We start from the raw sequence: 27800 nt of genomic DNA, 5'->3' as shown, positions 1-27800 counted from the left end.
CAAGAGGCACTGTGCCCTTAGCTGTGGGCAGTGCTCCCACAGCATCCTCTCTGCTCTGCACAGGGGCTCTCCTGTCAGCAGGGACAGTCTGCACTTACCCAGGCTGATGCTCCAGCTGAGAGCTGTTCCTCCCCTCCCACCATGAGGAGGCATCTGGAGCAGCCAGTTTCTGAACAGGAGGTGTCCTAGTGAGGATGGGGAAGGTGATCACGCGTTGAAATGTCCATGTCTGTGCAGAGAGATGTGCTTGAGGAGGAGGTTGGGTCTGATCAGGCACAGCAGGGAAGCAGAGCAGCACTGGGCAGGCTGGAGTCAGCAGCTTCTTGGAAGGGTTGGCCATGGCTGTTCTCCCAGGAACCAGCATCTATGTGGCTGTAAATTAAAACAGCAGCACCTGAGACCTGGCCTTCCTGGGTCAAGGGTTGGAGTTTGAGCAGTGACATCCCAGGTGACAGGGAGACTCAGACTGATGGTGCAATTGAAAGGGGGTGGCCAGAGCATCCCTTTATCCCCACAGGTGGATCTGTGCCAGGGGATCACCAGCAGCTCAGCCAAAGGGACAGTCCTGGCATTTGAGCAGAGCACAGCACAAATGAGACATCCCATTGGCCTCCCTGTTGCAAATACTTAAGGAAACCAGTGTGCCCAGTCTGTCCTGTCCTGGTGTGCAGCTGGGGCTTTGGATGAACTTTGTGCTCCATAGGATGGAGTAAAGGCATCAGAATATGTCCCAGGGTGTTGCATTAAGGAATGACAGCCTCATTTCAGTGACATGTGAAACCTCCTGGAACGATTCCTGTGGAAGGGAAGGATGATGTCTGCCTGTGCCCACCTTTTCAGGAAGCTTTGCAGAGCTGGCCCACTTCCCTCACAGTTGGAAGGGAGCTTTAGGAGGCCGGGAGGGAGTCAGCATTCCCTGTGCCACTGCTGCTTTGACTTGTTTCTCATCATGGTCAGGACTCACTTAAGCCAGACATTTCCACACAGGATCTTGAAGCCTTTTATTCCAAAATGAAAGATTAATTGTTTCCTGGCTGACAGCGATAGCCTCTTTCAGCGTTTAATTTACAATTACTCCGGCAATAAAGCTGTCTAGTGCTTGCTTTTGAATTCTCCTGTTCCTCTCCCTGTCCTTTTCCTCTGGAACATCTGTCCCCTGTGGTCCCCACGGGGCTGTGGTGCTGACCAACTGTTGTGTGTGCTTTCCCCCAAGAACCTGGAGAAGCAGATGCGCCAGCTCGCCGTCATCCCGCCCATGCTCTACGATGCCGACCAGCAGCGCATCAAATTCATCAACATGAACGGCCTCATGGATGACCCCATGAAGGTCTACAAGGACAGGCAGGTGATGAACATGTGGAGCGAGCAGGAGAAGGAGACCTTCCGGGAAAAGTGAGTGCAGCCCCCTCAGCTCTGTGTGTGCAGCCCCGGGGAGCGCGGGCAGGATCCCTGCAGGGATGTCCCAAGTGCTTGGCTGGTCCCCCGCAGACACAACCCAAGTTGCTGTGTTACCTTGAACCTGGTGGTGCTTCTGCACAGAAATTTGAGGCCTTGCTCTGTATTTGGGGTTTTCCTGCCCCTGTGGAAAGCTGCTGCTCATGGCAGGGTGAGAACAGGAAGTTTTTCACCTTTTGCACTCCCTGTTGTATCAGCCAGTCTAAAGACAACACCAGGGAAACCCAACACTCCATACACATTTCCTTTCTGGATTTTCATGCTGTCCTTCGGGCATTGTGTGTCCAGGGGATTTTTGGGGCTGTCAGCATCCAAGCCCCTTATGTAGACCCCTCAGGCTGCAGCTCCCAGCTGGTGCTCTCCCCCAGTGCTCCATCCTGCTGTCTGCAGGGTTTGCCACCGGCTGCTGTTTCCATGGATGCGTTCCCACATCACACACGTGCAGACTCTGGCTGTGGTGCTTGCTCCTGTTTGCAAGCAGTGCTTGAGAACAGCTTGGCTCTACCAACTGAGATCACTTGGGGAGTTACTGATTCCTTCCCTGGGTACCACTGTGCTGTCAGCCAAGATGTGGGTGCTCAGCTTGGTCTCACATCCAGACTCCCCTGAATCCTATAGCCCAATGGGCACCCAGGTATGTTTGCATGGAGGACTGGAGTCTCCATGGTGCCCCCAGTGTGCTGTGAAAACAGAGCTGGAGTTCAGCTCCCAGTGGGATGGGCTCTGCTGGAGCTCCCTGCTGTGCACCTGAGGGACATGGAGGTGCATGGATGCACCAGGATCACGTTGTCCTGAGCAGCAGCACCACTTACTCTCCTCTGAACAACCAGGGGATGGCTCCAGGGATTTTCAGCCATGCTGGAAGCCTCTCTGTGTCCAGGATCCCTCCTCCTCCTCCCCCTGCTTGTCAGGACTCCTGTTTGCAGCTGAAATAATTAATTGCCAAGATGGACCGAAAAAGAACAAAACAAGCAAACCGGCTCCAAGCCTTTGATAGAGGAGAATCCTCATTGCTAATTAGCCTTAAAATGTGCCACTCCAAACAGCCAGGCTTGCCACAAATGACGCAAAGGCTAATTACTTGGTCTCTAATGGCAGGGCTGTGCCTGCCTAATGGGGCTGGAGGAATCCACACCCAGTGTGTGCATCCTGCAGTGCACAGTGCATTCTGTGTCATCACTGGGGGTGATGCAGGGCTCCAGGCAGGAGTACAGCAGGGTTTCAGGGCTCTCACCAAGCTCATTTGGAGAGGTTGGTACTCAGGAGCTGTAAGGAGGGTGCAGGGAGCCCTGCCCCAGCTCTCCCCCAGCCTGGCGTGCTGCTAGCCCAGCTGCCTGCTGTGCTGCAGCTTCTGGCCTGGGTTTTTAAGGTGAACTGGAGTTGTGTCATCCGTGAGCGTGACCTCGAGCTGGCCTCCTCCTGAGACCAGGAAAACTTGGTTCAACCTTTTGTTCAGTTGGCAGGGCTCTTGGAGTAAACAGGCAAGGCTGACAAGCTCCAGGTCTGAACTGTTTTAGCTGTCAGAACATAACCACGAGGAAGAACCTGATTTGATTTGCTTCTGGGCAGGATTTCAGGTCTCTGCTGAGAGCCCATTGCTGGCCTACTCCCAGGGAAGCTGTGGTTTGCTGCTGAAGGAGCAGGGTGCTCCTCAGGCATTGAGGCTGTGTTGTGCTGGGCAGTGGGAGAATGCAGCGTCCATCTCTCATTATGGGGAGATGGCCTGGCCCATGAAAAGGAGTGGATTGTTGTCTGCATTGCCCCAGCAGTGTGTGAGCATCGTTGAAAACCCCGTCCTGTGGTCAGCTCTGGGTCTGTGCTGTGTGCAGAGTGAGGAGCCAGCTCTGGCTCTGTGCCCTCACCCCAGGTTGTCTGAGCAGCCTGTTTGGTTTGCTTTCTTCCTTTTTTTTTTTTTTTTTTTTTTTCCTTGTCCCCCCTAGCATTTCTGGTTTTTTTTTTGTTATGGTGACCACTTATGGTGGCAGGGATCTTGCGGTGCCACCCAAACCACATGGGAGTTCTGCATCAACGTGGGTGACAACACCCATGTCCTGCTGCCATGGTTGGAGTTGGTCAGGCCCTCCCTGAGTTCACTCAGTGCCTTGACTCCATTGGGACAGAGCAGCAAAAGCAGGAGAGAGCTGTGCCAGGTGCCCCAGGGGAGTCCCTGGCAGGGCTGGAGACGTGAGCTCCTCACCATGTCCTGCCCATGTTCCACCCACACCGCAGCTCTCCCACCTTTTGCCCTGATGCATTTCCCCGGGGCACAGAGCTGTCATTTCCTGGGAGCTGGCAGAGCTGCACGTGCTGAACGTGGCTCTCCCTGCCTGCTCAGCTCCCTGGGGCAGGGCCCGTGCTGGTGGCCACCTCTCCTGGCACAGAGTCACCACTCACCGGGCTGTCCGTGCTTTGGCAGTGCATTGGTTAACTCTGCTGCCAGCAGCACCTCCTGCCAACGTGCTTCCACACCAGCCAGGCACAGGATTTGGTGGAGGAGGGATCTCTGAGCTTCCCCTGAGCAGGCAGTGTACCCTCCCGGGCTGCCAGAGCCAGGGGGGAGCTTGCTGACAGCTCCTCCACTTGCTGGGCATGAGGTGGTGTTTGTCAGAGCTGCTGTGCCACTGGGCATCCCTTGAGCAGCTCAGCAGTGTGGCAGCTCTGTGCTTCCTCCTGGGGTTTGGGTTTCCCTTCCTGTCCTTTGAAGCTGCTCCCAACAGCCCAGCAGGGCTTGGGGTCCTGCTCAGCACCAGGGCCACCCATGGGCATGATGTGGGGTGTGTTGGCAATTGCTCACTCTTTCCTTGCCAGATCCTGAGGTCTTTTCCAGGTATGCCTGCCCTCTGTGCCTGCTCTTGGTACAGGCTTGGGTGGCCATGGGTTTGGGCAGGGTGATGAGCAGCTCTCCAGCACTTCCAGTCCCCCTTCCCTCTCCCACCCGCTGATGAACATTTGCACATCGAAGCTCCCGACCAGCCCAGCCCCATTGGGCTAAATTTAAAGTTCCTGTCTTTCTGGGAAGCTGAGCAGCAGACAAATATTTTCTGAAAGCCCAGAGTCCCTCTGGGAGCTGGCCTTGCTGCTCTGGGCATGCAGGGCACAGCAGCCCAGCTGTGAGGGGGTCAGGGCCAGCACCCACAGTAACCCTGTCCCTGTCCCTCTCGCTCTGCAGGTTCATGCAGCACCCGAAGAACTTCGGCCTGATCGCATCCTTCCTGGACAGGAAGGTAAGCCTGGCTCTAACCTCAATTGTGCTGCCTCTCCTGCCATCCCTCGGTGCTGGAGCTGCCAGCAGATGCTGAGCACCTGTGGGCGGTGGTGGTGGTGGCTCAGGGCAGGGTCCAGACGGGCTCCTGCAGAGCCAGGGCTGAGTCAGCTGCGGGAGCTCGGGAGGTGCGAACGCAGCCAGCCTGGCGCGGGGGCGGCGCAGCCACCCCGTCATCTGCCTGGAGCTGCTTCCCTGCTTCCCCCCGAGGCATTCTGCACCAGCCAGGCTGGCACACAGCGGGTGGGCACCCAGCTGCCCAGCACAGACCGGAGGGGTCTCTTTGTTCAGGGAGAGAGGGGTTTTTGAGGGTGCTCTGAGTCCCGTTTCATGCAGCAGGTCTGGTGGGTGTCCTGAAAGCACACACAGCTCCCCTTGGTGCTAGGAAGAGTTGTTCACAGGAACTGCCTGACCTTTCCCAGACCTCGTGTGTTGTGCTGCTTGGACGTTTGGGCTGATGGAAGAAAGGTTTGAGGAAAAGAAAGACCTGAGGGAGGAGTGAGTCTCTTGTCCCATTCTGAGCAAGGCCAGGTACCTTCCTACCTACAGGAAGATCTGACAGACCATATGGGCAGATCCTGGACAAACCCAGCCTGAAAACACAGCTATGTCCATCACTTGAACGCTCTCCTGAGCAAGAAACATTTGAAAGCCGCTGCTTCTCTGGTCCTTTTAGTTATTTGCATCTTCTGGCCACCTCATGCAGAGTTTCATACACACAGTGTCCACTCACTCTGAGGGAACCGCTCTGCACTCAGGGGGTGGCCTGCAGAGGTCACTTCCAGCCTAAATTATTCTCTGATTCCTCATAACTCAGGCTGAGGAAATAATTTATAAGACCTTGACCTTCCTGTGCAAAGGAGCAAGGAAGACCAGCAGCCCCCTCATGCTGCTGCTGCTGCTGTAAGATCCCAAGCTCCTCATCTTTTCTCACTCGATAAAGCTGAAAGTGGTGGGACTTGGATGATGCTCACAATCCAGTCTGTGTTCCAAGCTGTAAAATGTCTTCTAATTTTATTTGTACTCGTTTGTAAATCAGGCTGTAATTATGATACAGAACACATCCATTATCCTGTTGGAGAGAGATGCAAAGTATGGCTCAATGTAATGAATTAATAGATTTTTAAATTGCATTATAAAAAAATAGTGATCTTAGCCCTTGGAACAGATGACTGTAAGTTTTTGTGTTCGCGTGTGTGTGTGTATAATCAGGGCTAAATTAGAAAGAGATCCAATTAACACTTTAAAAGTTGCAATCTGTTTTTGCAAATGGCTCCACTCCTTGCAGAGGGATGGGGTGAGCACAGCCCCCCGGGCACACACAGCTGCCCCAAGCTGCTGAGGACTCATGGCAGGATGGATCTGTGGGATTATTTTTCTTCACGAAGCCACTGATCCTGAATGTGAAGGTGTAGCCCAAGGCTGGCGTTGAGGTGCCCACCCCGTTCAGCACAGGATTCCTCCCAGCCTGGCACACTTTGTGCTGTTCAGGGTGAGGATGTGTGCTGGCTGTGACTCCTGAGGTGCCCAGTCTGTGGTGGTGTTTGTGGAGCCAGCCTCTGGAGTTGGGATGGCAGCTCCAGTCTCTGGAGTAGGGATGGCAGCTCCAGCCTCTGGAGTAGGGATGGCAGCTCCAGCCTCTGGAGTAGGGATGGCAGCTCCAGCCTCTGGAGTAGGGATGGCAGCTCCAGTCTCTGGAGTTGGGATGGCAGCTCCAGCCTCTGGAGTAGGGATGGCAGCTCCAGCTTCTGGAGTAGGGATGGCAGCTCCAGCCTCTGGAGTTGGGATGGCAGCTCCAGCCTCTGGAGTAGGGATGGCAGCTCCAGCCTCTGGAGTTGGGATGGCAGCTCCTGGGATCTCAGTTTTGCCCCAGCAGAGTCGCGCGCGCTCGAGCCAGCGAGCTTAGCGGCTGGAAGTAACAGCAGCTGACAGTGCTGTGGCAGGTTGTGCCTCCTGTAACCTCACACAGGCTGACAGGCAGCTCCTTCTTCTGCCTCTGCTTGCCACGGTCATCTGGGGTCAGCCCTGCTTTGCCTCCAGCCCGGGCTGATCTCTGCTCAGCGCCCCATCTCTGTACCCACACCCCTGTGGGACCGCCCTGCTCTGTCCTTGGAAGGGCTGAGCCTCTTTACCAGGACAGCACTGTCCCCTTGTCCAGCTGCTCTGGGAGCCTTGGGGACGGAGCTGTGGGGAGGCTGTTGGGCTGCAGGCGCTCAGGAGCAGCAGGGACCTGGTGATGACCAGTTCTGAACGCTGCTCCTGAAGTCTGTGCCCCACCAGCAGCACACGAGGCGAGGACCTTGTGTTCCCTGATGTCCCCATGTCATTGCAGACGGTGGCTGACTGTGTCCTCTACTACTACCTGACCAAGAAGAATGAGAATTACAAGAACCTCGTGAGGAGGAATTACCGGCGGCGCGGGAAGAGCCAGGTAAGGGCTGGAGGAGGGTGTGGAAGGCTCAGCTCATCTGTCAGGCTGAGCAAGGAGCTGCAGCACTTTGTCTGAGCCCCCTAAAATGGTGCTTTGCCCCCTCCTCACATGGAGATACTGCTTGCAGGCTGTGGTGGGTTGTGGTTGTGCCCTTTCAGAACGTGCTGTTTAATGGTAGTTGGTGTTTGTCCATCCCCATGCCAAGGCCACAATGTCTTTAAAAAAAAACAAACAAATCCAAGATGCTTAGAAAAGGGGATGGAGTGACTGTGGAAAACATGGCTGTGTGTCAGTAGCATGGGGTTCCCATGCAGCCTGAGCTCTGTGCAAGAACCAGGTGGGGTGTGTGTCTCTCATTTTCTGGAGATGGCAGCTGAGGTGACAATGGTGACAGGGCTCCTGGGAGCTGGGTGGGGCTCCTGCCTTGCAGAGCCTGCCAGGGCTCTTCCTATAGGTAAAGATGTGGGAGGAAAATGACTTGGATGGGAGTGACACCTGAGCAGAAGCATATAAATCCATCTGAAGTGTCAAAGGGTGTCCAAGATCCCCTTGGGGGTCTCCTGTGGGGCTGGCAGATGTGGCACTCAAGCTAGTGGAGACCCTTAAGCCTTTGTTTAAGGGCAGAGCAGATTCAAGGGCACCACGAGGTGCCTGGGGGCAGGTGACTGAGTCAGCCCTTACCATGGCAAAGATACAGATCTAGCAAGACCTTGGCAGTGTTGCTGCTGATACCATGATACCCAGGAACAGATAAGTGCCAACCTTTGGGGAAGGTGCCTTATCCCCATGAGTGCTTGCAGCCAGAGGCAAGTCCTGCTGGTGGATCCCCAGGTCCGTGAAGTGAGGGATTATTCACGTCACAAGGAGAATGAGGCAGCCACAAAGGGACTGTCTCTCCAGATAATGTGGGAATAAGGATGGAAAAACTGGCCTGGCCCGTGACACCACTGACATCAGCAGATCTTCACGCTGCATGGCCATAAAAAGCAGCACTTGGGCCTAGATCCTGATTGGGAAGCAGATAGGTAGCCTCACTCCAATTTGATTTCTGCAGCATTAAGACATCAGAATAGCTAGCACATGACAAATGTCATGGACAGGGCCCAATTTTCCCTTCTTTTTTTCAGAGACATTAGAGATGGATGAAGCCCTATTAGATGATCCAGTCCCTCTCCCAGCAAACACAGGGTGGTTCCCTCCAGTACATTTTTATAGTGTTTACCATGGTCTGTTTTGTTAGATCACAGCAACTAGAACATGAGGCCACATTTGTTTCTTGTTAGCGGTGGAGACATTTAGCACAGCTCATTCTGGTTTCAGTGTTAAATTGAGCAAATGTGGAGAGTGAGAGGCTTTGCTCTGCATCTGCCTACCTACCCCAGCAGCCACAGACCTGCCCATCCTGCACCCAGCAGGGACTGTTTGTGTTTTGGGGTTTGAAATTACCCAAAGCGTCGCTAGTTGCAGCATTTCCCACGAAGCTTTAAAGCCACATGATCCATCCTGAGCACGGGGACGTGTGCTGCCCTTTGGAGCCGTGCTCAGTGCCAGCCTTCAGAAGCAGGGACTTGCTTCATCGCCTGTAGGACTGTTTTTGCAAGTAGGAATGGCACCAGAGGGAACAATTTGCACCTCCCCTGGAGCAGACCTCAGCCAGAACGCCGCTGATTTTGAAAGAGGAGCCCCCCTGAGTCTGGGAGGAAGCGACACAGGGAATATTTCCCATTGCTGTTGGATGCTCAGGTGGAAGGTGGGATGTTCAGACAAGCTTTGAGAGCCAAGGACTGGCTGCATGATTCACAGTAGGAGAGAGGTGCAGAACAGCAGCTGCTGCATTCAGCCTGGAGCAGCTCTCCCACAGAGATCTTGGGGGGTTTTGTGCTGTGATACCGCTAGTATTTGCATCCCTTTCCTGCAAGACTGCATGAGGAGAGTGCTGGAAGAGGGAAGGGCGTGCTGCTGCAGAGGAAGGCTCTGCTGGGGACAGACTCATTTTAGGGTGGCATTTTAAGGTAATAAAGGGATGAATATGTTGTTCTGGCAGGAACAGTGAGGCATCTCCTTTGCACCTCTTCACGAGCCGGGGTCTCCCCTGGGTGTGGTGCTGATGGGATCTGCTTCCCCACAGCAGAGTGGGTCAGTGTGTGCCTGCACAGACCATCATGGGAGAGGTCAGGTACTGGCTGCGATGAAGGGATGCTCCTGGTGGCATTTTGCTCTGTGAATCTTTCACAAGCAGCTCAAATTCTGCCGGTGCTGCAGGGGTGCTCGTTTGGGAGTAACCTGTCCCAAAGGCTCTGCCAGCACCCTGCTTGTTCCCAAGGGGCCCTGGACTGTTTGGAACCCTGTGCAGGTCCCTCATTCTGTTTTCCCTGTGGCCTGGTGAGGAGCGGGGACTGAGGAGCAGCAGCACTGGGCTGATGTGGCAGTGCCAGCTCTGCCATTACCTGCCCAGTGTCAGCAACCAGAGATGGTGACAGGGTGAGGGACAGAGGACACTCAGGGATGGGCAGTGTGCAGGGAGGAGACAGAATTGTGGGCAGCTTTCCTGCAGCACATGGAGGCATGGCATCGTGTTCCCAGCATTGCCCATGCTCTGAGCACATATCTTCCTGCTGGTAAAGGTTCAAGTAGTTAAACACCAAAAGCTGAGCTTTAATTAATTTAGAGGAGGGGAGGAGAGGTTGGTTTTTTATATCAGATGAGAGGAGAGCGGATGAGATCTGCTACAAAGAGCATTTCAAGTGGCTCTATGCTGCTTTCTTGCTCCTTTTCTCACAGAGAGGTTGGTGGTCTTATTTGCTGTTGGAGGCTGCAGGGAGCTTGAGAGCGAAGGGGAGATAATTACACAGAGAAAAAAGCTTCTCTGTGTCAAGACTATCTTTGTGGCCTACTTATTAAAAGTCCATTAAAAAATAAGAATCCCACTGCTCCCTGGCTGATGGTCCCCTGGCAAAGGATATTCCTCATAAAGCTGCTACTTACTGCTAAAAATCTCCTGCCAAGATCAGGGACTTCACATGATTCCACTTCCAGTTTGTCAGAAAACGGAGCAGCCGCCCACTCCGAGCAGGATGCTCCAGCACTCCGCCTTCCATGGCACTGCTCAGTGCAAGTACCACATCCAATGGGTCATGATGCGTGATATTGAGGCTCCTGAGATTAAGATATTTCTAAAATAGTCCTGTGTTTGTGTATGGAAAGGCAGTATAACCCTGTGAGGGGGGGAATTGATAGGAAGAGAAATTGCTTCCTCGTCGTTTCACACTGAAAAACAAAAAAAAGAATTTGTGCCATGGTAAAATAGTCTAATCCAATAGTCAGTGTACAGTGATAGGCATAAATTTGCATGAGCTTGTAATGACAAACCCTCCTGTTGATGTGTCCATACAACTCAGGTCTGTGGCAGTCGCTCTTCAGGGCATTTCAGTGTCTCTGTGAAACCTCGAAATTCTGTAGCAGGGACACTGAAACTGACCGTGTGCTTCATTCTTTGGGAAGCTGTGGGAACACAAGTGTTGGGCTCAAACCGGGCTGGAAGGAAAGTGACTCTACTTCCACATAATTCCATTTGGAGTGTGAGGTTTTTTATTCCAGAGTAGATTTGCATTGATTTTGGAGCAACATTGCCCTTCTGGTAGTGGAGCAGCTGCAGCGTGCCAGATACGCTTCCTGCCAGTGAATTCCTTGGGGGGGAAAAGCCATCGTCTGCCACACACTGCTGTGATGGGCAGGTGGGAGACCATTCCACCGGGCAAAGCTGTCAATGGGTCAGTCTCTCAGCAGGACCATGGTCAGTCTGTCGGCAGGGTCAGTCTGTCGGCAGCAGGACCATGGTCAGTCTGTCAGCAGGGTCAGTCTGTCGGTAGGGTCAGTCTGTCAGCAGTGGGATGATGGGTCAGTCTGTCGGTGGGGTCAGTCTGTCGGTGGGGTCAGTCTGTCGGCAGGGTCAGTCTGTCGGCAGCAGGACCATGGTCAGTCTGTCAGCAGGGTCAGTCTGTCGGCAGGGTCAGTCTGTCGGCAGCAGGACCATGGTCAGTCTGTCAGCAGGGTCAGTCTGTCGGTAGGGTCAGTCTGTCAGCAGTGGGATGATGGGTCAGTCTGTCGGTGGGGTCAGTCTGTCGGCAGGGTCAGTCTGTCGGCAGCAGGACCATGGTCAGTCTGTCGGCAGCAGGACCACGGGCGGCTGGAGGAGCCGCCTGCCCGCCCTGGGGATGACTCAGAGGGGATGAAGTCATGGTGGAGGGACGGTGCCGCCGGACAGAGCGTGACGCCAGCCCCTCGCAGCGCTGTCAGACGTTCCCTGGCCAAAGGCCGTGTGTCGGTGCCGACACTTTCGAGGACTCACTGGCGGCCCCGGGGGAGTGGAGCCGCCCTGACCCCCCTTCCCCGCCGAGAGCGGTGCCAGAGCCGTGCCGGCAGGGCGGGGACCCACGGTGTGACCTGGCCGGGCCCCTGCGGCCCCCTGCCAGCCCCGACAGCCTTTCCCAGGCCCACCCTCTTCCCTGTCCCCTGCCAAAACCCAAATCGAATTATCCGTCCCGCCGTCTGTCCCGCCCTCCCCAAACACAAACCATTCCCCTCACCAACGAGGATAAACAGCCCCAACCCAGATTTTTATAAACAGCCCGCTTACTTTTTTGGCAGAAGCACCGTCCCAGCAGGATCTGGCCAGGTTTGATATCACATGGGACCCAGAGCATTAGGAAAAACCTGGCCAAGCAGGTTTCCCTGGCCACAGCAGCCCTGTCACACTGGCAGGGGCTGGCAGGGTTTGGGGTTCCAGATAGTGCCTGCCCACGGCTCCAGGGCTCCCTGCACCCTGTCCCCAGTGCTGGAGCACATCTCCTGCCCTGCTCCAGCCTTGCCATGCCAGTGCCTCTCCTCCCTCCCCAGGGATCAGATCCGGAGCTCAGCAAACTGTTCTAACTCTGTAAATTGTGCAAGTGCTCCCACTCCGGTAACCACAGCAGCTAATGAGAGGAATGATCCTTGTTTCTGGGAACCATTTGATCTTCATCAGTCCAGGGAGTAGCTCCTCATTAGTGATAAAGGGTTTGACAACTTCTCTTCCAGACTCAGGGATATACTTGTCACAAAACCCTGGTTTAATCACGCAGCACATCGTACAGACACAGTTCTCAATGTGGCCAGAAAACTTTGTGCCACAAATACCAAGAAATTATTCTGCAGGCACTTAAAGCTGTGCTGACTGGAGTGTTGTATCTAAAACAGCACTGAAATTATCTGTGGATGAGCAGGGGCGGTCTGTGAGGGAGGTTGCCTGGTTGGGAATGATGCCAGGGATGTCAGTACTGGGGCATGGGTTCATCTTCTGCCGCTGGAATGTCACTGCTGGGATGTAAAAGGGCTTGAATTTGGCTCATTTTCTGGACAAATCTGCAGTGTGGCAGGGCTGCTGATGGCCCAGGAAATGAGGCTGAGGCTACAGGACCAGTGAGAAGTTGAACTTGCTCAAGTGTGGCCTCATAGGAAGAAATATCTCACAGAATGTTTGTCCCCTGGTGCTCAGTGCAGGCTGTCACTGTTTAAACCTGTGGCCACCAGGGAGGTTTATGTTGGGATGCCTGCCCAGCAGGTGGATGAGGTGTGACGCACAGTGATGCTCGAGTTGAGATCGATTCTGTAACCCCCCCCTTGGCACCTGTTCTTTCAGTCTGGACTCCTGTTGCTCCCCCAGGTGTGCCCTGTAAGGTCCTTTGTGCCTGTTCCCCCCTCACAAGGGTGCAGCAGCCTTCCTGCAGCCCTGCCGCCCCTCCAGGCAGCACAATCGGGCAAACACAATGGAAACTTGCATTCCTGAAATCCCAGCTGCAGTTTTGGGGGTGATTTAATGAGAGTGACATGACCATATTTGGGAAAAGAATCAGAGGATGCGTTGCCACAGGAGGGTGGCTGCTTGGTCCCCAGGTCCCCGTGTGGGCTGGTGACAGTGCAGGGACAGCAGGGAGGGTTGTGGGCTCAGAGCAGGGACAGGCATCAGCAGGCAGGGACACACAGCCACTGGTGCTGATGGACCCTTTGGCCCTCACAGCTGGGCACTTCTGTGCTGCTTGATCACATCTGCAGGTAGCAGTGACACAAGAGTCACTTGGGTGTGGTGACCCCCATTCCAGCTGGCCCCCGGGTTTGAGCTGGTGTTTCTCCAGCAGCAGGTGGATGTATCCTCAGAGAGAGAGCTCCTCCACACCCCTGCCCACGTGAGTACCTCTGGGGCAGGGTCTGGGGTCCAGGCTGGGCTTTGCTGATCCCAGTGAGGGACCTGCAGCGTCTTCAGTGTGGTTGGATTTTGGGATGAATTGTTTTATCTGTTGTTGTGATCCTGGTTTGACTAGGAATGGATGGGAAATAGGTCATGTCATTGCTAAATTGCTTCCTGAAGCAGGCACAGCTGAAAATCCCAGAGATCTGTTTCCACAAGGATGCAGGGCTTGCTTTGCCCCTGGTTGTTTGTGGTGTGTGTGGATGCTGCTCTGCATCCCACAAACTGCTGACCTGGCACCTTCCTGTGTTGGCAGGGCTTGGAGAGGGGTCGGCATGTGGCTGGGGGGCTGCGAGCAGGGCAAGGCAAACCACAGGGAAGGGAAAACACGTGTTCCCTGCCTGGGACAGAGCAGGGCTCATCTCCACTGCTTCCAAACACTATGCTCTCTCTTCCCTTCGGGTCATTTTTCCCTTCACAAGCAATCAAATCACTTTTTTAAAAACTCAGCAACGACCCAGAAAAGAAACATTTCCTCTTATGGAAAAGCCCTCAGTGGTTCAAGGAAGGATCTGGTGAGCAGGGTCCTGTAAAAATTACTTTGGTGTGTATCACAGAGTGAGTGGTGGGAGGGCAGCAGTCCCAGTGGTGCTGGGCTGTGCCACACAGGGCCCTGCCTGGATGCTTCCAGTGCCCAGCAGGCTCCCAGTGCTGCCCGAGATGAGCCCACACTTGGGTGAGTGCGCTTGGGCATGCTTGTCCTGTGGTCTGCCAAGTGATGCAGGGTCCAGCATGACTCCAGTCCCATTGCCAGCCCCTCTCTTTGCCCCTGACGTGCTGCATGCCCCCAGGACCCTGCTTGCTCCAGGGCCAGCAGCCTGGGAGATGGCACAGGGCTTTCCCATGGCGTGGCAGGGCAGCCTGGCTGCAGCTGTGGGCACTTTGCTGCTGGCACTGGCCGTGTTTTGTGGCCTGTGCTGTGCTGGTGAGTGTGCACAAGGCCTGTCCACGTCTCCTGGGACACTGGGTGGGCACAGCCTCGGTGTTCTCCATCCCTGCCATGTGCTGCCTGTGTTGCAGAGGTGGCTGTTTGCTGCTAGAGGAGCAGCCCAGCTCAGAGCTGTCACAGTGTGAGCCTCACCGAGTGATCCCCATCTCTCTATCATTCTTATGAAATCTGAGCCTGGCCCTTTGATTTTTTTTTTTTTTTGACTTGTTTCCACAGCCAACAGCATCAAACCCAGCCCTGGGACACAAGCAATCAAAGCTGTGTTGCCGGCAGACATTCCTCTTCCTCCCGTTGTTTTTTTGGCAGGGCTTGTTTTGCTTTGTGGTTTCTCCCAGGAGCGGAGGGTGCCGCGCGCGGCCGTGAGAAGCCAGGCTGCGTGGCCGTGGGTGGCAGCCAGCCCTGAGGCCTTCCAGACCACTGCAGCGGGGGCTCCAGGCACTGCCAGTCGGTGTCATGACACACAAATGTATTTCTGAGCCACCCATCCTGAGCCGTGTGTCCAGCCTGCCTCGGGAGGTGGTGGGGATGTGTGGGGAGCAGTGCTTGCAGTGGCTGTGTCAGAGGTGGGTGCTTCTGCCTCTGCTGTGGCACTGGCAAGGAAGGAAACTCCATGGGCACTTGGGGTGCCTGGGCAGCGTGGTGGCTAACGGGGAGGCTGGTGCTGAGGGTGCTCTGTGGCCAAGTCCCTGCCCTGGCTCTCACTGATGTGCCTTGCCAGGGGCAGAGATTGAAAGCAGGTGGAACAACAGATATAGGTGGCAGAGAGAGGACAGGAATAGGCAGCCCTATTCCCGGCAAAGATGCTCTGCAGAGAATCTATGGGGCTGGGGATAAGAGCCAAGTGCCAAGTCCTGCTCATTGTGCTGCACAGAGCACAGAGCATCGTACTCCATGGTGCCAGTTCTGGACCCTGTGGGATGATCAGGGTGATGCCATCAGGCACCCGTGCGTGCCCACGGCCATGGCAGCTGTGTTGGGGCTCCTGGAGAAGCAGCAAAGCAAACCCCAGGCGTTCCTGGCCAGCCTAGCGTTGGCTTTTTGTCTTGAGCTTATCTCGAGCTGGTTTTAATTTGCAACTCCCTGATTGCGTGCAGTGACCTTGGCCTGAGCCTGCTCTGCAGCTCAGCACCAGAGAACATCATAAATGCCATTGATCTGAAGTCACACGCCGGAGGAGTGAAGAGCTGGTGCCCTGCACGTGGGAGAGGCGGCACAGCCGAGTGGGTGCTCCCAGCTGCCAGAGGGGATGGGGCTCACACTGGTGGGATGCAGCTCCCTCCAAAGTCCCTGTCAAGGCAGACTCTGGTGTGACATGCCGGGGAGAGGGTTGGCACGAGTCCCTGCGCTGCCGCAGTGAGACTGTGGCAAGGGTGCAGAGCCGCTTTAAACAAAACCCGGAGCTCGCTGCCTGCAGTAGCTGGGAACGAGCTTGAGTGGCACCAAAACCATGTGCCTTGCAGCTCAGGCTGGCATGCACAGCTCCCTCTGCACCAGGGTGCACAGGCTCGCTCCCTACTGATTTAAGGGACAAACAGGAGCTGGTGGTTCCATCTCCTGTAAGAGCCCAGGGCAGGGGATGTGATGCATCTGCTGGCAAGCAAATGGCATCCCCCATGCAGCCAGTCTGGCTTTGAAACCTTTGAAACCTGGTGTGGGAGGGAGAAGATGCCAGCCCGAGGGGCTCTTGGGCTCGGGGACAGGCTCTCTCTCAGTGCCACCACCATGACCTGGTTCTCCACTAGCAAATCCAGCAGCAAGTGATGTAGACGGGGTGGCAGGAGCTGGTAGTTCTGATTCAGGAACTGGACTGCCAGGGATGAGCTCATCCCTGCTGGCAAAAGTGATGTTTTGGTGCATGTTTTGAGGGTGCTGTGGCACAAGGAGTGAGGGGGGAGCCGGGGGAGGGCATGGGTGCCTCAGTTGCAAGGTGCACAGTCCAGTGGTTAACGCTGGGATGTCCTGTGGGCAACAAGGGAGGTCTCTTGTTTCTGGTCCCCTGCCACAGCCTGGGGCATCTCGCCACAAAGGGGATGGGGAAGGCAGCGGCCGTCGTTTTCCGGAGGCTTGCAAGTTTGGAAAATAAATAGCCCTGCACTGTAGGTTAAGCTTGGCATCCTGGCGGATTAATCACGCAGGCTGCAGCCAGCACTGAGAGCCCCGGTGACGAGAGCTGTGGTTTATAGATGATGATTCATCGCTCGACTTAGAGCGACCACGTTATTCCAGCAGATTGCAAAATCATAAGAGGAATGTTGTGGTTAGTTTACGGCTTAACTATGCAAATCGTCAGGAAGCCTTCAGAGCCGGAGAACGTAAGGCACAGCGCGCCCGGATGGCTGGGCGGTGAGCAGGGGCCGGGAGCTGCCCATGGGGCTGTCGGGGACCGGCCGCTCGCGGGAGCCGGGGAGCGGGGAGGTGAGTGACGGGGGACTGGGGGCGATGAGGGGCCGGAGCTCCGGGGAGCGTGCGAGCGGGGCGCTCCGGAGGCGCTGCCGGCTGCCGACGGCTTTCTGGCCGCTTTCGCCGTCTCTGTGCCACCGGCTCGGGCGCCTCCGGCGGGGCTGGGGAGGGCCAAGGTGGGGAGCTGCTTCCCCCACCTCCTCCTGCCCTCCGTCCCGCTCCCAGGAGCAGGCAGTGCCTCGGCAGAGGAAGTAAACAGAGTGGGAGGAGCTGCACCTCTTCCTCGCCAGGGCTTTCTCCCGGCGAGTCTCGCTGTCAGGACCCGCCGCAAGTCGGTCCGTTCTCAGCAGGGTCAGCCCGTCCGTGCCCGGCTCCTACCTGGAAGCCGCCGTGCCCCGAACGTGCGCTCGGAGACGGAGCTTTATGGTGGCGGAGCTGGCGGTGCCGTGCCCGGAGGAGCCGGGCGGGCCGAGCCGGGCGCTGCGGGAGCCCATGCGTGCCTGCGGCGGGCCCCGGGCCCGGAACGCGCTGTTCCCGGGAGAGCTGGCAGCGCTCTGCGCCGCCCCAGCTGCTCCGGGCCCGGCGGGACCGCGGGGCAGAGGTGAGCAGGTGTTTGTAATTACCGAGCGGCTCGGGCCGCAGCGCAGCGAGCGGGGGAGGCCGCCTGTCCCCCCGGACCCGGGGCAGGGTCGGCCTCTGCTCACGCGTCCCGCGTCCGATTTTGTCCCGGGGCCTTTTTAAATAAACAGGATGCGTCGGCAGCAAAAACAAGCAGCAGCGATGCTGAGGCGGAGGAAGGGCGGTCCTGGGTTAGACCGTCCGACCTGGGAGGGAGGGCCAGCCCTGCCCTCTGCCACAGGCATCTTCCCTGGCCTCGGGCACATCCCTTGGCCCTCTTGTGCAAGGTGGGCAGCACGTACCTGGTTTACCTCTGGGAAGCGGCGTGCCTCATCCCCAGGATGGCAGAGATGTAGGTGGAGAGAGGTTTAAGTTTGAGCTAGCCGGGAGCTGAGCAGTTTTGGTGCCGGCCTTTGGGGGTTCCGCTGAGGGCTGACCCACCTGCTAGTCCACCTCTAGCCTGGGCGGTGTGAATCACAGGGAAACATCGGCTGGTAATTGGGGAAGCATTTCCTGGCCCGTCACGCTTTGGGATGGCGTCCCGTCCCTTGAATCATCCCGAGCTGGTCCGTGTCCAGCACTAAGAATAGCCTCCCCACACACGGCGGGGGCAGCGCCGGCAGCGGGGACCGGCCGGCCCGGGGGCTCCCGGCGCCGCCTTCCCACCGCTGTGCCATGGCATGGGCCGGCTCCAGGGCCGGTCTGAGGTTTGGGGCAGAGCACAGGGCGAGGATGGGCTGGGGCAGCTGCCATGGTCCGTCACTGAGGATGGTCCTGTCTGTGTGTGCCGTTTGTGGCTGAGCTCTGAAATGGCTCCGTTCAGCACCCCGGGGTTCCTGCTCCCCACCCAGGGCTGGGTGCTCGGTGCAGCCCCACAGCTTCCAGCCCAGCAGGTACCCCTGGTGTGATGTAAGGGGGACGTTCGTGAGCAGAGGCGTTTCCTGGGGCATTTGGCAGGTGCTCTGCTCTGCAGCCAAGCTCCAGTACAGGAGATAAGCCATCACTGTGGGCTTGCCAGGTTCACATCAGCATTTGGCTGGGAGCCTTCCCTCAGATGAGGACATGAGCACAGCCTTGGGTGGAGCTGGGTCAGTTTTCCCACCATGGCCTGATGGTGATGATGCTGCTGTCCATTTTATGTATTTCACCTGGCTGACAGGTGAGACCTGTCCTGTCTGTCCTGCTGGGTGCTTTTCCCACCTGGCCCTCGCTCCTGGCATCGGGCACCCAGCCGTGGCCAGAGCAGGGCAATCACTAGAGGGCAACCTTGGATTGAGATGTGCCTCTGCACTGGGAGGAACCTTGATTAGATGTCCTACCAGGCTGGGCTTGAAACATTCAGGAGGAGAGGGATGTGCAGTGGCCCACTGAAGCCAGCCCAGTGGGGTTTGCCCATCCTGATCAAGCTAAAGCTTGGCAGATGCCTCTGCAGGGGAGCACCTGTGTTGCTGCATGAGCCACCAAAGCCACTCTCATCTCTCCCTGTGTTTGCAGGCTGGTACAGGGAGCTCCTTGGCATCACTGCCATTCCATGGGGAAAAGCTGCGATGGCTGCACAGGTGGCAGCCCCCTAGTTCAGACAAGTATAGAAACAGGATAAGGTGATGTTGAACCTTTCTTTGAGGCTCGCTCCTGAAGCTGGGGCAGGTACTCGTGCAGTCACGGCTGGGTTTAAATCTAAAGGAGAGCTGGGATTTCTGGGATGCAGGATTTCCCCATCCCTCAAAAGAAAATATTTGCCGTTGCCTGATAGAAATACTGGGAAACTCACATGGGCTCCCCTCCCTTGCCAAAGCCTTTGGTGAGGGGAATGCAGGTGGGTGGTGATGGCCAGGGCTGGGCAGAGCCTGTCCTGCTGCCTGCCCAGCCCTTGGAGGTCACAGCCCTCACCTCAGGGGTGTCAGTCTGGGCTGAACCCGTGCTCAGGGTTCACCACAGAGTGACTCAGAGTCAGAGAGTTCAGGGCAGTGCTGGGGAAATGCACATGATGGATGCCCTTTGCCCCTCTGCAGCCAGTGCAGGCCTCCCCCCCTTCTGTTCCAGCTTGTCCCCTGCCCTCCTGCTCCCCCAGTTTGGGGCTGACCAGGGCAGTGCCCAGTAATGGGGATGACACTTCCCTTGGTCCCTTGCTGCATGAGACAGCCTGTTCCCCAGGCCTTAGTGATCTGTGGACTTTGGAAATTCCAAAGCAACCGAGTGCTCATCCCAACTGTTCCTGACTCCCTCTCCCCCGGGACCTCCCAGCCTTGCATCCCACGGAGCAGTTCCCAGAGCAGCAGGGGTGTGAGCTGGTGCATTGCAGTTGTGTTCTGCACGTGTGCAGAGGTGCCCCAGGGGCTGCCCAGGCGTGCCAGGATCCTGATGGCACAGCTGCCTGCCCCTGTACAGGGAGGAACTGAAAGTCACTGGGGTTTCAGTGATGCCTGTGCCAGGGTTTTAAGGAGTTTTGTTCAACCAGGGCCTGAAGGAATCAGCAGTTTTCTCGTTAAACTGCTCCATTTGACAGCTCCATGGTTCTGATTTTAGCACCAGCCCATGGGGTATAAGAGCTCTGCTTGCACCCAGTGCTGCTGCTGCAGGATGCCCGTGTTTGAAGCAGCCTCCCAGTCCTGCAGAGTGGGACCAGGCCAGCCCTGCTGGCTCTGGGGATGTGAGGACACCTCATCAGTACTTGCTGTATGGCTGCGTGCCAGCCAGACCAGCCACCTTCTGCTGATAAATCCATTTTAAGGCCATTTGACTGCCCATTACATCACCAAACCCTTTCCCAAGGGGGTGGTGGAAGCCCTGCAGGCTGGGCAGGGGCTGGGTGAGCCCGGGTGGGTTTCCTGGAGCAAGCAGCCTTGCATTAGCCAGGAGCAGGATGGTTTAATAAATCATTTCCGTCTCTAATTTCTACTTCTCTATTCAACGCCTCTCGTTTGCTGGTCACCAGAGGGAAGGGAGGTCAGGGGAACCAGGCCTCCCCAGCAACCTCCTTCCTGCAGCTGTTGAAACAAAATCCAGAGCTATAATAATCCCTGTGTCCCTCCCTGGGGCACCACAGTGCCTTTGGCCTGAGCAGCAGCAGAGGCGTTGGGGTGGTTGGGCTCTGCTGAAGGTGCCAGGTGCTAAAGAGAGGGCAGAGAGGGCACCTTCCCTGCTTGGTGCTGCAGAGCCACAAACATTCCCCATGGGCTGTGTCAGACACTTGGGAAAAGATCAGGAGTGTTGATATTGCTGAGCCTCGGGGTGTCACTGGTGCCCTGTCTCCTTCATGCTCCAGCAAAATGCATCCCCTGGCTGCAAATCACCAAGCCAGAACAGGAGGGTAGTTCTCACCTCCCTGCCTCACCCCCACATCAGATCCTTGCTTGTTGCCTGCCCCCAGGGGAGCAGCTGGGGCTGTCCCACGGCCTAGAATGGGAGCCGGAGTGCAGCTGCCATGCCTGACCCTGAGCTACCTCTGATCCCCCTGGAAAGGAGATCTCAGCCCCTGTGGCCTCCAGCAGTGCCCTGCCTGCACCCTCTGCCTGCAGCTCTTTCCTCTTGGCCACTTGCCCCCAGCATTGTTTCACAGCATTTGTTTGGGTTGGCCCAGGTGCTGCCCTGTGTCCGCCTCAGCAATGAGGGCTTGGTTTATTTTATGTCCTTTGTTTTGCAGCAGCAGCAAATGCCCCGGAGCAGCCAGGAGGAGAAAGATGAAAAAGAGAAAGAAAAAGAGAAGGAGGGAGAGAAGGAGGAAGACAAGCAGGAAACAGAAAATGACAAAGAAGAACTGACAAAGTAAGGACAGCGCTCCCTGCCTGGCTCCAGTGGGCTGGGGTGCACTGGTGGGATGTGGTGATGGGATGCAGCCCAGTCCAGGCTGCCTGACCCCGTGCAGGACTGCGTGTGCCCACCTCACCTCCTCTGCAGGGAGGGAAAGGCAGATCCTCCTCCTCATTCCTCTTCCTGCTGCTCCCAAACTGGGAAAGCAACACGATATGGGGGTTTTTTATATCAACCCAATCAATCTGCAAAGCTCCTGTGATCCTCCAGCTTGTTCTGTTGTTACGAGAGCCTCTGGGAGCCGGAGGAGCAATCCGGGGGCAGCGGAGCACAGCATTTCACCTTTGGTGTTATTGATGTCACCGTGAGCGCTCCAAGATGCAGAGCTCCAGCCAGCCCTGCCTCCCTCACACCGAGCATCAGCGCCGTGGCAGGGGAAGGTTGGCACGCAGACCGCTCGCTATCTGTAATGGGCTTAATACTTGCTTTAAAAGAACATCTGGCTTCATTATATCTAGGCTGCAAAGACATTTACCAGCAGGTCCCTTTCAGGAAGATAAATGAGGAGGAGGCTGGGATGAATTTGAATGGTCTGGTATTAAACCTGTCTCCGTCAGGTCTCTGCGTGCACTTGGTGATGGAGCTGCAGCCAGCTGCAGAAAGAAAACCCCACCACAAATCACCCCACTGCCAATCCCAGCCAGGAAAAGAGCCTGCGTCTGCAAAAAAACTGCAGACCTGCCCCCCTAAAAAACCAACAACAAAAAGAAAAATCCCCAGACACGTGCAGAGAAATAATTGCTTGACCTAAAAATCAGACCAACCAAACAACATTTTATTATTTTTTTTCCTTCTCTCCCTGTTTTTGCAGGGACAAGAACGACGACACGTCCGGAGAAGACAACGATGAGAAGGAAATGGTCACGTCCAAGGGCCGCAAAACCGCCAACAGCCAGGGCCGGCGCAAGGGCCGCATCACCCGCTCCATGGCCAACGAGGCCAACAACGAGGAGGCAGCCACGCCACAGCAGAGCGCCGAGCTGGGTACGTGCCAGGGGACGAGGGCACCCTGCCCTGGGCTGGGCTTTTGGGGTGTCCATTGTGCTGGGATGGGACGTCAGCCTGCTCTGCTCCCTGCTCGCAGAAGAGGGAAATCCTTTGAGAAATGCTTCTTTCTGGGGAGTAGCAGTGAGGTTTGTCTCTGTCACGTGGATTGCTCAGTGTGGTTCACCAGAATAAGTGGGGGCATTTGCAAGCCCAGGCTTTCCTGGCTGAGTGTTCGTGCGTTTTATGGCCTCAGAGGGAAAGTGTTGCAAAAGAGAAAAAGGGAAGCCTTCAGTTTTAGCAGTGCTTTGGCAAAGTTTTGTCCCTCCCGCACTTGGAGCTGATTCCCTTTGCAGCTCCTCCAGCTTCCCCATCCCTTCAACCTCTACATGGGACCCTGCTCTGCCCTCCAGGGTCTCTGCTACTTCTCGTACCTGCTCTGTTTTCAAATTTGTCTGGAGCCTGAGCAGCTGCAGCCTGTGGGATCTGCTCCTCCTTGGCCTTGGGCATTGGGCTGGTCCATTTCCATCCATGCCTGATACAGCAAAGGGTGCTGCCTGTACTGTGGCATCCAGGCACTGCACCAGCCCACAGTGTGGCCATAGCCCTGCCATGCTGGCCTTGGGCTAGATGGGAATTCATGGCAGCATCCACAGCCCCACACTGGGCACATCTGCCTCTGGCACCTGCAGCATCACTAGTTGCCACCTCAGGGAGCAGGCTCACGTATTGACTTACAGAAGCCAATGCATCGAGGAATTTGGCTGATATTCCTATATATTCTACTCTGTCAAAGTACAGAATTATTGCTGTGCTACCTAAGGCAGGTAAAAATAAAAGCAGGGTGACTCCTCTCGGATCCCTTGCTCTGCAGTTTCTGGCTTGTGCTGTTCCATGTGCCATAAATCACGCGGAGGTGTTTCGCCTCCCTGTTCTCTGCTGACAACTGGCTGAAGCCTTGATTGCGAGCGCTCTGTTTTCATACAGGCGATATAAATAGTCCCCAGCACAACAGAGCCCTGCTCTCTCCCTCCAACTTGTTCAGCAGTGCTGCAGAGAAGCAGCAGATAATGCCAGTAACTTAGATGGGATTTTTTATCCTGATATCTCAGAGTCCTTGATAAACTTCACTGCGAACACAGAGGAAAGCCTTTAGACCATGTTAAATTGGGAAAAAGGAATGGATCAATTCCAGTGACATATCTGAGCAATTGATTTCACTTTATGTTTCTCCAATAGCGCTTTAATTTAGGTTGGCTAAGAAAGTTATTGCATTTTAAATACCAATTGAACATTAAAAACCAGCACAAAACCGTATTGTGGTTTAACTGCAGCGTGCTGGAGCTCCCTGTGGGCATCTGTTTCATAACTGCACAACCTCAGGCGATGCCATTAATCAAACCAAACGGGCCATTTCTGTGACATTTCTGTACCATACAATAACAGCCATCACCAGCTGAGCCAAGGGCCCGCACGGCGTTGGGGACACTCGCTTTTACGTAAACGAGCGCTGTGGCCCTGGCCGTGCCTGCTGCCAGGGGGAAGCAGTGAGGTATCAGTTTCCCTCCCTCTTGGCTGGTGTCCCAGGGGCAGCACGGTTCTGGGGGAGGCAGTGACCTGTGCTGTCTTCCGGGAGGTGACACCTGCAGTCGTGCTCAGCCAGCTCTGAAGGAGATTCTTCTGCCCACTGCTGTGGGCATTGCAACTCACGCTGTCCTCCCACAGGGTCTCAGCTTCTTGTAGAGCTTCTTCGAAGATCCTTCTTTCTCTCCTTGCCTGTGTTCTTTATCCTGAACCTATCAGCCTGTTTTCCATTTTGAAAGGACACTGTCAAAACATCTCTCATCACTGTTGAAATAATGCTTTGCCTGTTGTTTAGAGTAATAACCCCTTGGCAGCCTGAGCCGGAAATCTGTTTCCTTACCGAGTTGTTTTTTGTCTCTGACTCACACCCCAGTTTGTTATTGTAGGGTTTGCTCTGTGCCAGGCTGCCAGCAGGACTGGTGCATAGTGAAGGCTTTATACAGGACCTTGGTGTCCCCAGCACCTGCTTGGATTTGGGGAGAGATGCCGACACCCCTGTCAGCCTCCTGGCTGGAGCAGCATATCCCCTTCAATAGGCTCCAGATTGGCCCTCAGTGTTGCTGGCAGTGGCTTGGAGGTGCTGTCCAAGAGCCCAGGGGTGGCACAGAGGGAGCCCGTGGTCACACAGCCAACACCCTTGTGCTGTCAGTGGCCAGCCCTGACAGATGCAGTCGGCCAAAGTCACCACTGAGGTGACGCTGTTTCTCCGTCTCTGACGGTCCCACCCTGCGTCTGCCTCCTCCAAAGCACACAGCCCCAGCCAGCTCCATCTTAGGTACCTGTTGTTGGGCCGGGGTGCGTGCCACCATCAGCAGCAATTCTGCTGCCACTCTCAAGCCATCTGGCTTTGCTTCCAGGCCCAGAGTGGAGGTTTTGCATCACTCAGGTGCATCCTGAGGGGATGTTGTGTATGGGGTACTGTGGCGTGGAAAAGCCTCACGAGCCTGCACTATGACAGCCTTTCTTGTGGGAGCACTTCTGCACAGCTTGGGGTTTTGTCATGCCTCCAGGGGACAGGGCATGGGACAGGGTTTGGGTGTTGGGACACCTCCTCTGAGCTCACTGGGCTTGCTGGCTCCTGCTCACAGCTGACTGCTCTCTTTCCTTCTTCCTTCCCAGCTTCCCTGGAAATGAATGAAAGCTCTCGCTGGACTGAAGAGGAGATGGAGACAGCTAAAAAAGGTGAGACACTCATTTTCTTTCTTTTACCGGCTGTGCTGGAGTTTATCTAGCAACTGAGGATGGAAAGAATCTGATTGCTGGCTTTGGTGCAGTGTGGTGGATCCTGTGGGGCTGGATCCTGCCCGTCCTGCTGTTGGTTTGTTCCCAGCGCGCCTCAGGGAGGGTGTGGGGAAGGCAGGGAATGGTGCAGGGAGTGTGCTCAGCTTGTCCAGCCCCAGGAGCTGTGCCAGCACCAGGGATGCCTGGGCTGTGGCTGGAGCTGTGTGTGTCCCCCAAGGCAGGAGCTGGCTGTAGGAAATGGGGAAGGCGCGTTGTCCGTTGCAGTGTTGGAGCTGCTGGTGCCTCTAGCATGGGGTGTAGTTTCACCCCGGTCTTCAGAGCTTTGTGGCCTTGATGTGATCTGTTCAAAGCACACACACACAGAGTGTCTGCCTGTGTTCACAGCTCTGGGATTCAGGGAGAGGACAGTGAACCCCAGCACTCTGCAGCCACATGTTGGGGAGCTCTCAAGAGCCAGGGCAGCGTGCGGTGACTTTACATCCTGGAGCTGATTCAGAGCCTTTGCTGAGACCGTTTTTAAAAAGTGCTGAGTGTAGCACAGCCCTTCTTGCCACTTCCCCTCCTCGTGCCGCTCCTGCGCCAGCCCTTTCACTGCTTTAATTTTTTGCCAAAGTCACGTCCTGTTGATGGGCTGTCGAGCTCGCGTCCCCAGCCCGTGCATCCCGCTTGCGTTGCTGCCGACTCTCCTGGCCCGGAGAGGATTGTAAATGGGAAATTAAAATGGAAATGAGTGCTGTTCAGGGATGGCAAAGGCAAATAGGCGTGTTAGCAGGTTCGGCTCAGCTTGGAGAATGCACCTGCTGCTGGGATGGTGATTGCACGTTCTGGAGCGCCGGCTGCCCAGGTGCCGCTGGGAGCTGTGGACTTGGATTACTTTGCCTGTGAATATCCCAAAGTGTTTGGCTCGCTCGCCTTTGAGCTGTTCCAACCCTCTTTTACAACCCAGTGCCAATCCTGTGCATTGCTGAACGGGGCTCTCTATAGTCACAAAACTTAATAGATAGACTTTAATCAAGGAAACTGGCCTGGGGCCAGGTAATGGGCTGAGCAGATGCTGGCAGGGGAGGGTCGTTGGAGGGATATTTTCCGAGCACTGCTTTATTTTGGAGATCAGCATCTGGTTGTTAAAAAGTGCCTCTTGTTGTTTTATGCTGGATGGCGGAGGTGCGCTTAAGGAGTCTCAGCACCAGCTGCCAAAGCCTGTGTGAAGGAAGGATGAAGCGTGGGAGCATGCAGCACTATTCCAGCCCAGGGGCCAGGAGGAGGCAGGGAGATTTGCTGGTGTAAAGCCCAATGGCTGATTGTTTCTCCCTTCGTTACAACCTGGGAAACTGAGATTGCAACACCAGACTTCTACAGAAAAGCCAAATTCCCCTCTGCCAGGAAGCAGCCGCTTTAATGCTTCGAACTGGCTGCGTCTGGCATTTCCAGGGACCTGCGTGCTGGGGGTTTCCGACTCACAGCAACTGAAACTCCGGAGGTAACCTCAGAGGCTGCAGGAGGCGGTGGCAGAGCTGCTGCCAGCACGGCTGGGCAGGGGCAGAGGGGGCGGTGGCCTGCTCAGGCTGGGCTCAGACACAGGCACAGTCCTCCTCACCATAAGGACTCAGCTACCCAAGGCACCCTCCTCCACACTGGTACCAGTAAGAGCCCATAGCTGGCTGGTTTAGGGAGTTCAGCTAGATGTGAGTCCCAGGGGAGGTCAGCCCTACCACCCTGGGACTCAAATCTTGCTGTCCCCTCATCGTCTTGAGGGGACAGTTGGTGACCTCTGCTCCTAGCACTTGCCAGCCAGATCAGCCTGGCCCTGCTGTCCACGCCTGGGTTTTGTGTGTGGGGCATGAAACTGCATGTCATTTGTGTTCAGGGAGGTGAGAGAAAACAGCCCTGGGACGGAGAGGCAGCTGAGCTGCCTGCTCTCCTCCAGAGTCACAGAGCTGCACAGGGAGTTTCCAATCAGGAGAAGGCAGGATTGTGTCTGCCGGGGGAGACAATGAAGGGGAGTACCGTGTTACTAAACTTAAATAGGGGAACAAAAACCCAGCAAGAGGAAAGTTCTTGCTTAATGACACTTTCATTATGCAATGAACTTCGATTCAGTAGTCTGTCAAAATGTGCAGAGATTGGGATAACGATGGGGGAATGTGTTTTTCTGATGTTATTTCCTTGCGCCATGGCTGTGATCCCTAAAGCAGGAGGTTTGGATTTACCTGGAGTTGCTGGAGGATTTCCCCCTTCCCTTCCCGGGCCGGGAAGCAGCAGCACCCACGGCTTTGCGGCCGGGCAGGGTGCAGAGGCATTCAGCAGCAGGATGGGGCTGCTCCTTAAAAGGCAATGCTGAGGCAGTTCCTGCCTTTGGGGGACCTGCTGGATGAGCCCACGCAGGCAGGAGCTCAGGGTGGGCTGGAAGGGGGTCTGGGCAGTGGCTGAGCACCAGCCTCAGCAGTGGGTGGGTTTATTGTCCCCCCAGCCCCTCCACACAGTGTCAGCACTGGTGCCAGAGGTGCAGGGCAGCCGCACCGCCCTGGAGCTGAACCCGATGAACCGGGAGGTTTCCACATGACCTTTGTTAAAGTCTGGTACCTGTTCTCGCCGGCTCGGGGTTTTCCCGTGGTGTCTAACAAGTGGTTTTGTTCTTTGAAAAGAGGCAGGTCCCAGTGGCAGGTTCTTGCTGAGGCCCTGCCCAGGCTCAGTGCTCCTTGTCCTCAGGGCACAGCCAGCCTGGGGCTCTTTATGCCTTTTCCCACACTGAGGACACGGGATGGAGTCAGGTGATGAGGCA

At 55.9% G+C, this 27800-nt stretch overlaps 1 protein-coding gene across 1 annotated transcript in view; it reads left to right on the top strand.

Annotated features, from left to right (window-relative positions):
* Nucleotides 1–27800, top strand: part of NCOR2 (nuclear receptor corepressor 2) — a 174492-nt gene that overhangs the window by 98370 nt on the left and 48322 nt on the right. The window contains exons 12-17 of the mRNA XM_054288473.1: nucleotides 1214–1392; nucleotides 4625–4679; nucleotides 7050–7148; nucleotides 21042–21163; nucleotides 22020–22192; nucleotides 24896–24958. Of these exons, the coding sequence (XP_054144448.1) occupies nucleotides 1214–1392; nucleotides 4625–4679; nucleotides 7050–7148; nucleotides 21042–21163; nucleotides 22020–22192; nucleotides 24896–24958 (691 nt within the window). The remainder of the gene's footprint in view (nucleotides 1–1213; nucleotides 1393–4624; nucleotides 4680–7049; nucleotides 7149–21041; nucleotides 21164–22019; nucleotides 22193–24895; nucleotides 24959–27800) is intronic.

This window comes from Melozone crissalis, unplaced genomic scaffold, assembly GCF_028551555.1.
Source record: "Melozone crissalis strain CALT ecotype California unplaced genomic scaffold, PUWL_Pcris_2 ptg000063l_1, whole genome shotgun sequence".
In the NCBI taxonomy this organism is placed as follows: Eukaryota; Metazoa; Chordata; class Aves; order Passeriformes; family Passerellidae; genus Melozone; species Melozone crissalis.
This window is presented reverse-complemented; position numbering and strand designations above follow the sequence as displayed.